General features: G+C 40.2%; 1 protein-coding gene across 1 annotated transcript; it reads left to right on the forward strand.

Annotated features, from left to right (window-relative positions):
* Window positions 1–1,040: 1,040 nt before the first annotated feature.
* On the forward strand, window positions 1,041–9,126 carry LOC311054193 (complement C3-like; the record flags this gene model as incomplete). The annotated part of the gene is made up of 10 exons (XM_084070071.1): window positions 1,041–1,194; window positions 1,420–1,468; window positions 3,728–3,818; window positions 5,265–5,330; window positions 5,569–5,671; window positions 5,941–6,030; window positions 6,700–6,795; window positions 8,104–8,190; window positions 8,350–8,491; window positions 8,941–9,126. 10 exons carry the CDS (start codon window positions 1,041–1,043, stop codon window positions 9,080–9,082), a joined length of 1,020 nt encoding a protein of 339 aa, XP_083926197.1. The 3' UTR covers window positions 9,083–9,126.
* Between the last annotated feature and the right edge of the window lie 4,821 nt (window positions 9,127–13,947).

Below are 13,947 nucleotides of genomic sequence, written 5' to 3' on the forward strand. Positions count from 1 at the left end.
ATTCAGTATTTGTTTGATATCCCCCATTTGATAAAAAAGTTTCAAATAACTCTTGACAGTTTACAAATGGAACCAAATGGACCCATAAGAGTCAATTTTCTTCTCCCTCAGAGTTACAGGCCTGTTACAGTCCATTTGGTTCCATTTGAACACGCTCAGAAATTGAATTACAGACCCATATGGGGCCTTTTGGACCGCTGGTGGTCCCCGGATCCGACATTGAGAACCAGTGGAGTAACCTTCATGTCGATCAGATCTACTTTTATTCAAAAAAAAAATCTTTACAAATTCAAATGATCATATACAACCCAAAAACATAAGAACTGACAATTACACAAATAAGCCCTTTTGCTAGATTAAAGGGTATGTTTACTGACTGCACTGTTTGATCTGCTGATGTGGCCTACATTCAGGATTGCTACGCAAACAATGTTTTGTCCCAGTCCAAATACATTGTGTTGGTGGTACTCTTTAGTTTCTTTAACGTTATCATTCACTCCTGCTATCAATCAACAGCACCATTTCTGAGTAATGGATTCAGGCGAAGCCTTTAGAAATATGAAATTGATGTAAATTGTTTCATGTGGTTAGCAAGTTGATCTGGGCCTTAGTAAACTGTCCCTTGTTTATCTTTGTCACTGGTGCGTCAGTCAAGGCAAAAAGTCACATAAGAGCAGGGAAGGACTCCCACACATATAAATAAAGAATAAAGAGATCAGACTATTAGGCCTTGGTTGCATATTAAGGTAGACCATCAATAAATCATATTTGTAATTCCTGTTTTGGTACTGTTTGGTTTTATTAATGTGTCTTTATTTATTTTTGTTATAGTAGGCTAGTAAGAATTGTCAGTAGCTCTACAGAAATGTTTTAACTTTGAACCCAACCCGGGGTGGGGGTGGGGGGTATTGGACAGACGGGACACTGTTCTGGGGGTGTGGCAACGACCATTGACAGTGCCAGGAATAGGAGGAGGATAAAAAGAAGGTACAGAGTCCTAGAGAAGTCATTGACAGCAGGTCACAGAATCAGTTGACAGGATGCGGGGGACCCTACTGTGGCTCAGCCTGGCCTCTCTGGCTTTTTCTTCACGGAATTCACAAGCTCAGAGTAGGGGCCCAGGGCCACTCTATTATGCTCGACCACAGGTTAAGGACTGTGAGAAGTTTGACCTCTCAGTGAACCTCACCCCAGGTGAATTGGGTGCTGTCTGTCTGTCTGTCTGTCTGTCTGTCTGTCTCTCTGTCTCTGTCTCTGTCTGTCTGTCTGTCTGTCTGTCTCATGTCTCATGTCTCATGTGTTTGTCTGTTATGTGTCTTTTCTTCCATATGAGTGTTTTGTTGCATCTGTTCATCTGTCTAATGTTCATCTTTTCTAACCGATGCCCTGTTTGTTTAAACACATGTTTCTGTCCACCAGAGAAAGCTAATGGTGATGAGGATGTATACATGCTGAGAATTGAGGTCATGTAAGTAAAAGGCATTTCTGACTTGATATTCTATAACCAGACACAATATTTCCTTTGTGCCTCTCCAGGCCTTGAAATAATGAATTAGCCAATATTGATTAGAATTTTCATTTCAAGATATGTATCAATATAAATAACACCTATAACTAGACGCGTCGCAATTCCGGGGAAATTGCAGAGTGTGGTTGCGCCGACGCCGGTCGCGGGACGCGGCCGCCGGGACTCGAGGAATACGCCGGGAGGAATAACGTCGGAGGCTGCGCCAATTACATTGTGTCGTCACTCCTGAGATCGCTTGCGTTTCATTTTGAGAGGATCGATCCCCCCAAAATAAGGTTTTTGCATTGAACGGTTACATTTTGAGCATTCGTGGCGCCCCCTATGGATCAAAGTAGAAATGCTTTTGGGGATTGGTTTAGTATACCACCCTCGACATGTGATTCAAATTTGGGATTGACCGGACGTTTCGTTCGTGATTTATGGCATTTTTGGTCAAACGGGCCCCTCCCGCTAACTTTGGAAGCCATTTACGGACGAACGGTAAGGACAATCAAAATGCCGTTTGGATATCTTTATCGCATGGGTCCATAGATCATGTGTACCGATTTGTGTGAGATTAGGACAAAATTTGAAGGAAAAGGAGCAAAAAGTGTGTTTTGAAGGAAATTCAAAATGGCGGAAAATCTATCCTGACGCAAATGGGCGTGGCCTATATTGGGAGATGCGTCGGGACCCAAGGAATCCAGGTGAAAAGAAATTTTGATTTTACGAGCTACGGTTCAAGAGTTATAGGCCAAAAGGTAAAGTGGGCTGTTATAGCGCCACCATGTGGCCGATTGGTGTAATTATTTTTCTAATAATTTTGGACTAAATTATGAACCTCCCTTCCAAATGTGGTAACTGTAGCTCTTACGGTTTCTGAGAAAAAAATACTTGAATGGGAGTTTTTGCAATTCCCATTAAAGTGGATGGGGAAATTTAATGCACTAATAAATCAATATCAAAAAATCTATCCTGACGCAAATGGACGTGACCTATATGGGGAGATGCGTCGGGACCCAAGGAATCCAGGTGAAAAGAAATTTCGATTTTACGAGCTACGGTTCAAGAGTTATAGGCCAAAAGGTAAAGTGGGCTGTTATAGCGCCACCATGTGGCCGATTGGTGTAATTATTTTTCTAATAATTTTGGACTAAATTATGAACCTCCCTTCCAAATGTGGTAACTGTAGCTCTTACGGTTTCTGAGAAAAAAATACTTGAATGGGAGTTTTTGCAATTCCCATTAAAGTGGATGGGGAAATTTAATGCACTAATAAATCAATATCAAAAAATCTATCCTGACGCAAATGGGCGTGACCTATATGGGGAGATGCGTCGTGACCCAATGAATCCAGGTGAAAAGAAATTTTGATTTTAGGACCTACGGTTCAAGAGTTATAGGCCAAAAGGTAAAGTGGGCTGTTATAGCGCCACCATGAGGCCGAATGGTTTAATTATTTTTTCAATAATTTCGGATAATATTATGAACCTTCCCTCCAAATTTGGTAGCTCTAGCTCTTACGGTTTCTGAGAAAAAAATACTTGAATGTGAATTTTTTCACTTTTACATTAAAGTGGATGGGGAAATTTAATGCACTAATAAATCAATATCAATTAAACTATTTAACCAATCTCTTAGCCCTATACACGCGCACGATTCCCGATTTAGACGGTCATTTTGATATATGGCACAACATTAGGGGATAAAAACTGTGGGAGGAGATGCGCTGTAAAGTATTGTTTATCTATAAAGAAATAAAGAAATAAAGTGTATAGAGTACTATAGTCTGGTTGCCCTGTTGGGCAACCACACTAATGAAGAGAGTTCTGCAGATGTGAACCCAGGGCCATAAAGGATACTCCTGCGACCCCCACACCTACAGTACATGCCCTGCCGCACAGCAATGCAAACAAAAATGTAAAAAGAAATATTTTAGAAATAATTCCTGGAGTATAATTGGTGTTTTTATGCGGTGTTGTTATGTACATTACCATTGCACAATTCACACAAGGGTTGTGACTAGCATTATAGAACATCAGGCACTCAGCTTCCCCAGCACGCACGCACGCACGCACACACACTCTTAATATCGGTTGTTGTTCAAAAAGGTCTTAAACTTTGAAAAGTTGACATTTAACAGAGGGAACGCTGTCCCTTTTTATCAGCCCTTCAACCATTGTTCTTTAACCTGTTCCTTTCGCCATTATCCCCACACAGGTATAAGGACAAGCATCAAGATGCGACTATGTCAATTTTAGATATTGGCTTACCAATCGGTTTTGTTGCAGACAGCAGAGATCTGGACATGGTAAGAGCCTACACCAAAGTATGAGTGGACTCGCCGCTCAGAGAATTTTGTTATCATTCTTCCCCCGGGTTTCGAACAGAAAGTCAACTAACCTTGAATTTGCCGATTAAACAAAATGTCCAAATTGATTAATGCCAGCTCAGTGGCCTTGGGGTTACAGTGTCCGCCCTAAGATTGGGAGGTCAGAGTTCAATCTCCGGTTGAGTAGGCCTAATACTCTAAAACTATAAAAAATAGTACCAATACCACCCTGCTTGGCACTCGGCATCAATGGTTGTAAGTCCCTGCGACATATTAACGGCAAGTCCAGGGAGTGTAGGTGTTGGCTGAACAGTGCAGTGCTACGTGATATTGATTTCCATGGCTCAGTTTATAAACAAACACAATAATGTTAGTCACATTGTCATATTGCTCATTACTAGTCTAGTGCAATACAATATTTAATGCCTTCGATAAACAACTGTTGTCGTAGGCTTTTTTTCCTTTTATTGGCGACTCAACTCATAATGACATATACTGGTTCAGCCGGTCCACATCAAATCTAACCAGTTTAATGCTTGTTTCGTTGTTTGTTTTCCTTTCAAAGTCCAATGGAAAATTGGAAAATTGCTGCATAAACAACATTCCATATCAAAAAGTCATTTTCAATAAAGGTACGCTAAAATAAAACGATAGCATTATTCCAAAATATTTTCCACTTTGGCAGTAAAAGTAGCAAAATTGATTTTAATTACTACTCATCAAAATGAAAAGATCCATGTTACTGCTTATTTAGCGTATATGTTTATTTTGTTGCAATACATTCTCTGTTGGTATCTACTTCATCATTTCTGGTCAGGTGTTGGAGTATTGCTGTGTTCTAAACATGTAGGAACTAGAAAAATGCACTCCAACTAGGTCTAGGAAATCAGACTTCATGTGGCCAGCCTGTGACCTCAGTCACCTATGACATCATGTATGATAATTCTATGACATCATGTATGATATATCTATGACATCATGTATGATATATCTATGACATCATGTATGATATATCTATGACATCATGTATGACATATCTATGACTCCAAATTTGGAGTCATCGATCAGAGCCCCTATGACTTCCATTATAAATGTCAGTAAAATATATTTTAAAAAATAGATGAATAAATAGCGGAGGTACTTCTGTGGCCTACTGGCATTGTGAACAAGACATTTTATCTCTTATAGACGGCTAGTCTTTCAGACTTTCAAATATATTGTTTTATGAAGTTATGTGCTTTGCATGTTTTACACACCTTCTATAAGAGGAACTGTCTGTCTTTCTGTGTGCGTGTGCGTGTGTGTGTGTGTGTGTGTGTGTGTGTGTGTGTGTGTGTGTGTGTGTGTGTGTGTGTGTGTGTGTGTGTGTGTGTGTGTGTGTGTGTGTGTGTGTGTGTGTGTGTGTGTGTGTGTGTGTGCGCATAGCTGTCCAGAGGGGTCGGCAACAGTGTTGTGTCTGGAATAGGTTCCATCATCATCCACATGGATAAGGTAAGCTTTACACCACTTTCTCTCTGGGTCTCACAACCTAAGACACACAAACACACACACGCACGCACGCACACACGCACGCACGCACACGCACACACCCACACACACACACACACACACACACACACACACACACACACACACACACACACACACACAGAGGAGAGACTGTTTCCCTCTCTCTCTGTCTGTGTCTGTTTATCTGTGTGTCTGTCACCTTTTGTTTCTCTTTATCCAGGTGTCTCATGTACAGCCAGAGGAGATCGCTTTCAGAATCAACCAGGTCATGAAAGTGGGCGTCATGCAACCTGCAGCCGTGTCGGTTCATGAGTACTATAACCGTAAGTCCCAAAAAAAGACACAGACAGAACATGCCAACTTAAGGGACATTTTGAGCATTTTTTCATGTTAAAAAAAAAATAACTATAACTATTCTTTACCATACCTGAGTTTTTTTTTATTATCATATACTAAGTTAACTTATTTATACATTCATATAAATTCATTTTCAGATGCTGAACACCTGGATCAAATTGGCACAAATTGATAGCTCTCTCTCTCTCTCTCTCTCTCTCTCTCTCTCTCTCTCTCTCTCTCTGTCTCCTTGTAGAGAAACCATGTATAAGATTCTACCATCCAAAGAAGACACAAGCACGGCTGCTACAGCTCTGTCAAAAGGATGCATGTACATGTGCTGATGGTAAGAAAACTAATTACTGTTTGAGTATCAGTGAGAGGAGAGGAGACTACATTGACATGGGGAATATGAGACGAGACTGTCATACACGTAAATGTATATCCAGTCTTAACCGCTTAAGCCCAACTCACCCTCAGAATCCTTGTATTTCCCATGCATGCCAGGATGCATGCTAGAATATAGGTTACATCAGCAGGTAGAAAATAAACAAAAAAACACTGGGTGATGTTTTTGTCATAGTCTGTCATATTGCATTAAAATGAAAGAATTGATAATAATAATGGTAACTTTCTTGGTCTGGCAGAGCTGCTTGCAACCACTACATGGGCGAAACGATAAGCTATTGCTTTTGTTGTTACTTTAGTTTGTTAGAAATGTCAGACCATGTAGAGTATGATATAGGATACTTGGTTAAATAAAATAAATTGGTCTTTCATACCAAAACACCTTATCATTACAGTAATGGTTATAAAACAGAAAAGGGTTTTAGGTATACTTATGGGCTATCCTGTACAACTCAGGTATATTTATTGCAGTGGAGTTATGGCAAGTTGCTCCTGCCAATATGGCGTTGACGTGGACCTATGATCCAGTGGCCAATGTGGTGTCTATGTATGTCTCTGGTGCCTGCTGTTCTGGCTTTATTCTTTAATGCAAACTGTGTGTTTCCAGTGAGCTGCAGTATGCAGAAGAAGGACCGAATTACTAATGCCGACGAACGTATTTCTATGGCCTGTCAGACAGAAACGAACAATAAAGTAGATTATGGTAAGTGTGCCTGTATTAGTAACTGTGTGTGTGTGTGTGTGTGTGTGTGTGTGTGTGTGTGTGTGTGTGTGTGTGTGTGTGTGTGTGTGTGTGTGTGTGTGTGTGTGTGTGTGTGTGTGTGTGTGTGTGTGTGTGTGTGTGTGTGTGTGTGTCTAACCCCCTCACCTCTGTGAGAGCTACAGTGACCTACGGTGGACACACTCACCTGTTGACATCTGCAGGTGCTCGGCGGACCCTGCTGGATCTTTGTCAATATCAGCAACAACAACACTGGACTGGTCTTAAACTTCAGTGAAAACTGGCTTGTCTTCCCTCTGCTGATCACTATGTTTCCCATTCATTTCTAAGGAACACTGCTCTCAATGAGGACATTATCACCTTTACAGTAAAAGCCAGGTTACAGATCCTTCCCACCAGACTCAACCTTTCCCTCTGGTTTCCCACCACCCATGGCTTGTTACAGAAACCATGTCACACATTCTGAATGGCTGCTATGCCTATGAAGGGCTTTACATAGCACGCCACGACAGAATAGTTGATCTCATAACTAAGGACATATCTAAACATTTTACACCGTCAGTGAGAATGTACAAACATTCCTGTGTCAAACCCTCCATGTTTCAACTCTGTACAGAAAATCCTGAAATCTTTGGACATCTCTCTGCTAATACACCAGATGTTGTTGTTGTCAATGAAGGCTCCAGATCAGTTTCCATTCTTGAAATGGCCTGCACCTTTGACTCTAGCTTAGAGGAAGCTTTTATGACCAAAGTATTGAATACCAGCCGCTCCTCCATATAGCGGTGTAACAAGGCGACAGTGGGCCCCGACACGCGGGGTGGTCACCGTGGGCCCTCCACGCAAAACGTGTCACAGTGGCCCCAAATAGGCTACGCCCAACACATTTTCCAACCCGGAAGAAGGGGTGAATTCGCCTCATGCGCTGGGTGAAGAACTCAATGCAAGTGGATTTCAGGTGCCCTCTCTATTATTTTTTAACTCTATGCCAAATATGGCAAAGACGCTGTTATTTGTACCCCTGAAGGGTGTGGGGGTATTTGTCCACGATTTGCTGACTGTACATTTTTTACAGCACCTTGTAATATTTGTGTCCTTGTATAAATTATTAAGTGTGTGTGCGTGTGTGTGTGTGTGTGTGTGTGTGTGTGTGTGTGTGTGTGTGTGTGTGTGTGTGTGTGTGTGTGTGTGTGTGTGTGCGCGCGCCCGTCCGTGTGTGCGCACGCACAAGCGAGTGAGAGAGAGAGAGAGAGAGAATGGATTAAACAGTGCAACCTGTCTGTCTTATAGTGTACAAAGTGAGAGTGGAAAGTGCTACAGAAGATGATTTATCTGTGGACATTTACCACATGCGCATAGAGGACACACTTAAGGAAGGTAGATGTCCCTCTCTCCTCTTTCCACCATTTGAATCGACTGAATTGACTGAATCCTTCTTTTCTCACATAAAACCCATTTCCATCACATTTTAATCAAGTGTTGTCATACTCGTACCGGACAAATAATGTATCCCTGCCATTTCTCTTCATGTTTTAGGAACAGATGTGGGTGCGATGCAGAAGCTGCGTGTATTCGTAAGTCCTCCCCATTGCAGGGAGTCTTTGGCACTGCAGAAAGATAAGACGTTCCTCATCATGGGTTTGGAACAAGATGTGCACGGGAACGATGACAATCAAGGGTGAGCTTGCTGTTAACCCATTCAATCCGGGAACGCATCTGTGTCATTTTAAGATTTCTCTGGCTATTGAAAAATAGCAGATCTACAAGCTCATAGCGCGGCACCGAGTGCCACGCTATGAGCTTGTAGATCTGCTATTTTTTGAAAAATCTTGGGAATTTGTGCAAATCCTTGAATATCTATATTTTTAAAGCAAACTTTGGTAACTCAAGTCTTTGCTTCTGGGGGTCCCTGGAACAAAACACTTTGAGATGGGGGTACGTGGCCAAAAATCTAAAAATGTTTTCTAAATCCTAACAGTATGTTGCTGTATCAGCGGTGCTCCAACTTGGACCGCTATAAGCTAGTCTAGCGGGTGCCCCCAGAAATGTGACCTCTGATTTGATCATGTAGGTGAATGCCTTTTCGCAGCATTATAGCTGGTGATATTGTTCTTCTTGTGTCCTTAGGTATCAGTATGTGCTAGGTGGGAAGACATGGATAGAGTATTGGCCGTCACCAGCAGAATGTCAGAGTGAGGAATACAGACCTGTCTGTCTTGGCATGGAGCAGCTAGCTACCGAGCTAACAATCATGGGATGTTCGGCTTAAGCCTGAGCTACGTACTGTATGCTTAGTTGTGTGGAAAATAGCAGATCTATATCTAATCTAATGACATATAAACTAAGTATAAAACGAAGCTTAAGTGGTTAAGTGATTTGTATGTAAATAAAAAACATCACGTGGATGCACCTGGGACGTATCATCAGTGTTGTAGCCTGGGGTGTTTCGGGTCTCGCAACATACACCCTCGCCCAGGTGACCCAGCCGGGGTTGATCAAGCCCCGACTTACGTCCCAGTAGCTACCCACGGTCAGTCTTCTTAGGGCAAGACAGTATATATATATTTATGTATGTCACAGTACGATTGGAAAACCAGTCAGATCGGTTTCACCGACAGAGGCACACCTAACCCTAACCCTAACCCTGGGTGTCAGGCTTGACCCAGAGCTGTCTTTTGACATCCAGGTGACCAAAGTAGTTCAGTCCTGCTTTGTCCAGCTGAGACACCAAGCAAAGGTCAGACCCTTTCCTTACAGCTGCAGACCTAGAAAAGGTCATCCACGCTTTTATCTCCTCCAGACTTGACTATTGCAATGCACTTTATTCAGGGATCAGTAAGCGAAATATGCAAAGACTGGCTTCTGACCCACACAAAGACAAGTGAGCACATTACACCAGTCCTTGCGGCCCTTCACTGGTTACCTGTGAGTTTTAGAATTGATTTTAAGATTTTACGGCTTGTTTTTAAAGCAACGAAAAACAAAAGAAATTCAGTTGACCTCTCTCTTCCTCTCCTATCATTTACATTCATTTTGTTCACATTAACATGACACTCTTATCTAGACTCTAGAGATACCTGCTAACACAAGACATGCATGATCAATGCTTTATATGATATTTGAATAAAGTTAGCTGACTGGAAGGACATTTTAAGCAAAGCGAGCATGACAACATCTTTTGTTAAATAAGACATTTGAATTGAGGCTTCCAGCTGTCCTGAGTGAATGAACTTCTTTGAAATTATTTTTTTATCAAATATGACAGTTGACTGGTAGAGTATCAGCTTCATGCTCATGAAACAAAACACAAAGGAACTCTTGTTCATACTTTCATTGAATAAAATGAAGAGCTTCCTTACAATAAAAAGTATTACAGTCATCCTGCACTATAGCACCTTTCACTCCTAAATAATAATAATAATGATACATACAATTTATGTAGCGCTCAAGATCCCCAAATGCAGCTTACAGTGTTTCGCAAGTGAATTATAAGCTAGAAATAATACAGCCTTAAACAGAATAACAAGGAACAATATTAAAACAATTATTTTGAATAGAGATTGAATATAATATTCTATATAACTGCATCATTCTGCATACATTATAATATTTCAATGTAACCTTTTGGGGAAGACCAGCAAAGACATGATTGTACTATTCAAAAATATCGATTCGCCTTTTTTTATATTCGTCGTTTTAAGCATGACGGTATACTTCAAAGATCAGAGTGCATCTTCCAAATATATTCCACTCATCATCAAGATGTGAAAATATATTTAATAATAGGTTTTACTTTGAGTAGATGTCACATATTTCACATGGCTGATATGGAAAACACCTCATGTTAATAAAAACATGTTTGTTTTATGCTCAGATCAGAGCTCTCAGGTCATCAGACCTATTTAACTAATACATGTAAACATGTTGAAGGTTCATCTAGTCACTATGGTCCTATTCTCTGAACTGTTTGATGAAATGACATATGATACAACTGAAGTATATTTTAACTGTAGGCCTAAGACCACCCTATTCTCTCTCTGTGTGTGTGTGTGTGTGTGTGTGTGTGTGTGTGTGTGTGTGTGTGTGTGTGTGGGTGTGTGTGGGTGTGTGTGGGTGTGTGTGGGTGTGTGCGTGCGTGCGTGCGTGCGTGCTTGCGTGTGTGTGCGTAAGTATATGTGAATGTTTTATTTCAGTTTCAGTCTCAGAGATTATGTTTAGGAACAAGGTGTCAGACAAACCAACTAACTGACATCCTTACAGCCCCACAACTAAAAATAATCTATCCTTATTTGTGCTGCATCACGTCTACAGTTATTACAGTGCAGCCTCATGCCTGTTTTCTTTCACCACTACAAGGAGGTATTCTGCACCTACAAACCTACGATTGGTTTGGTTGTGTGAGGGACAAAGATACAGACAGAACACTATCATATTAATATTGCTTGATTCCTAGACAGGGTATGAATTATTAGGGCAGGAGTAGAGATTTGGTTGATTACTTTTGGTCTATAAATGTATCATGGTGATGCACTGTCAAGAGGGATCTATACCTAGTTGCACACCAGTGTCACGTACAATGAAGTATATGAAGCCAGGCATTCACCTTTCTGCGTGAAGTTTACAGGTTATCTTCATATTTACATACAGTAGGTTTGCTGCAGGTTCTCCAGTTTACTCCCACAGTATAAACCCCCGCAATTAATGTGAATTATTTAATATTTAGGTCTTATTTAAAACCAATTACTTAAACTGCTTGTTCGTGGTGCAAAGAAACATCGTTATCATAAATATCATAGGTTTAGTTGGTCATTGAAATTCTTCTCTTTCACTCTGCTCTCCTCCACAAATCTTTCTCTATCTCCTCTCCTTCTCTCTCTCTATTCCTCTCCTATCATTTACATTCATATCATACACATACACGTTAACATAACATTCTTTTTCACAGAGTCACCTGCAAACTCCTACACGATCAGTGCTTTATATGATATTTGAATACAGTTAGCTGACTGGAAGGACATTTTAAGCAAAGTGAGCATGACAACATCTTTTGTTAAATAAGACATTTGAATTGAGGCTTCTAGCTGTCCTGAGTGAATGAACTTCTTTGAAATTATTTTTTATCAAATATGACAGTTGACTGGTAGAGTACCAGCTTCATGCTCATGAGACGAAACACAAAGGAACTCTGTCCTGACATGTCTGGATGTAATTGTTCATACTTTCATTGAATAAAATGAAGAGCTTCCTTAGTATTACAGTAAGTATTACAGTCATCCTCACTATAGCACCTTTCACGCCTAAATAATAATAATACATACAATGTATGTACCGCTCAAGGTCACTAAATTCATCTTTTTATAGTGTGAAATTATAAGATATGATACAGCGTTAAACAGAATAACAAGGAACAGTATTAGAACAATTATTTTGAAGAGAGATTGAATATAATATTCTATATAACTGCATCATTCTTCATACGTTATAATATTTCAATGTAACCTTTGGGGAAGACCAGCAAAGACATGATTGTACTATTCCAGTAATTTAAATAAAACGAAATGAAACATATCGATTCGCCTTTTTTTATATTCTATCGTTTCAAGCACTTTATAATGATTTCTTGGATGACAGAAAACTGAGTGTTTATTTGTGTGCTTTAACCTCTTAAACACTGCTCTACAACAAGTCTCTAAGCTGATCTACTGTACAACCTCAAAAGGGGTTTGAGCTTGCGCTTGTAGATTGGCTATTTTTGCCAAATATTTGCCCGCAGAATACAGGCGAAAGGGTTCATGTGATCAGAGTGCATCTTCCAAAAATATTCCACTCATCATCAAGATGTGAAAATATATTTAATAATGGATTTTACTTTGAGTGGATGTCACATATTTCACATGGCTGATATGGAAAACACCTCATCAGAATCAGAATCAGAATCAGGTTTATTGTCACATCACAGGTTTACATGGTAAAAAAGTGGGTGATATTCGTTTTTGTACATTATTCCCATCGCAACGTTAATTTCCATAGAAAGAAGAGGGGGGGGAGGAAGAAGAAGAGGGGTGGGGGGCAAGTGGGAAGGAGATCAAACAAGAGAACAACAGAAGGCCAAACAAGTTATCTACATATTTACAAAGTACCTGATGTACCAATCAGAGCTCTCAGATCATCAGACAGTGATCTAACTGTAATCAAATGTAAACATGTTGAAGGTTCATTTAGTCACTATGATCCTATTCTCTGAACACACTGCCTGATGAAATGACATCTGTCACAACTGAAGTATATTTTAACTATCCAGTGTGTGTGTGTGTGTGTGTGTGTGTGTGTGTGTGTGTGTGTGTGTGTGTGTGTGTGTGTGTGTGTGTGTGTGTGTGTGTGTGTGTGTGTGTGTGTGTGTGTGTGTGTGTGTGTGTGCGTGCGTGCGTGTTCATAAATGTTTTATTTCTTTTAAAGACCAACTACTATCCTTCCCAGCATCTGACCACAACCCTAACATCCCTACTCTGGGCATGTCTCTGGCAAACATTCTGCGAATAACAGTCATCCTCACTATAGCACTCAAATAAAGCTGTCTCGACATGTGACCTTGTACATCTGAGCTTGTACATCTATTTCAGGTACATCAAAATATAGTTTAAGTGGTTAAAATGTTTTTGACAGTAGTGTTCTTTACACAACTAAATTAAATGTCTCATACTTTTTTTTTTTTTTTTTTTACTACAATTGATCACATAGAAAAGCTTGAAAAAGAGTGTTTCTCATAACGAATTACCATGTGATGTATAGTATCAAATATGATATTTTTGGGCCATGTCATAGGACCTTTAATACAACAGCTGCAAAACAAACTGACTAAACCATTAACTACTTAAACCCTAAGCATATACTTCGTTGACTGGAGTCCCCCAGGGGTCTATACTAGGCCCACTAATGTTTTCCCTGTACACCAAATAATATTCACTGAAAATAGCCATAGGCTTCGTGTTATGATGTGAGATTGTAGATGACGTGCTAGTTTTCACCAAGAAAAGGAGGAAAATCATTCAGTAGTTTGCATACCTGCAGAGGTCACATCAGCCAATTGAATAGTTTGTGATAAAGTTGGACATGGTGATTGGTGGTTGAAAGGCC

This window comes from Gymnoscopelus microlampas (assembly GCF_963454915.1).
Source record: "Gymnoscopelus microlampas genome assembly, chromosome: 2".
Taxonomy (NCBI): Eukaryota; Metazoa; Chordata; class Actinopteri; order Myctophiformes; family Myctophidae; genus Gymnoscopelus; species Gymnoscopelus microlampas.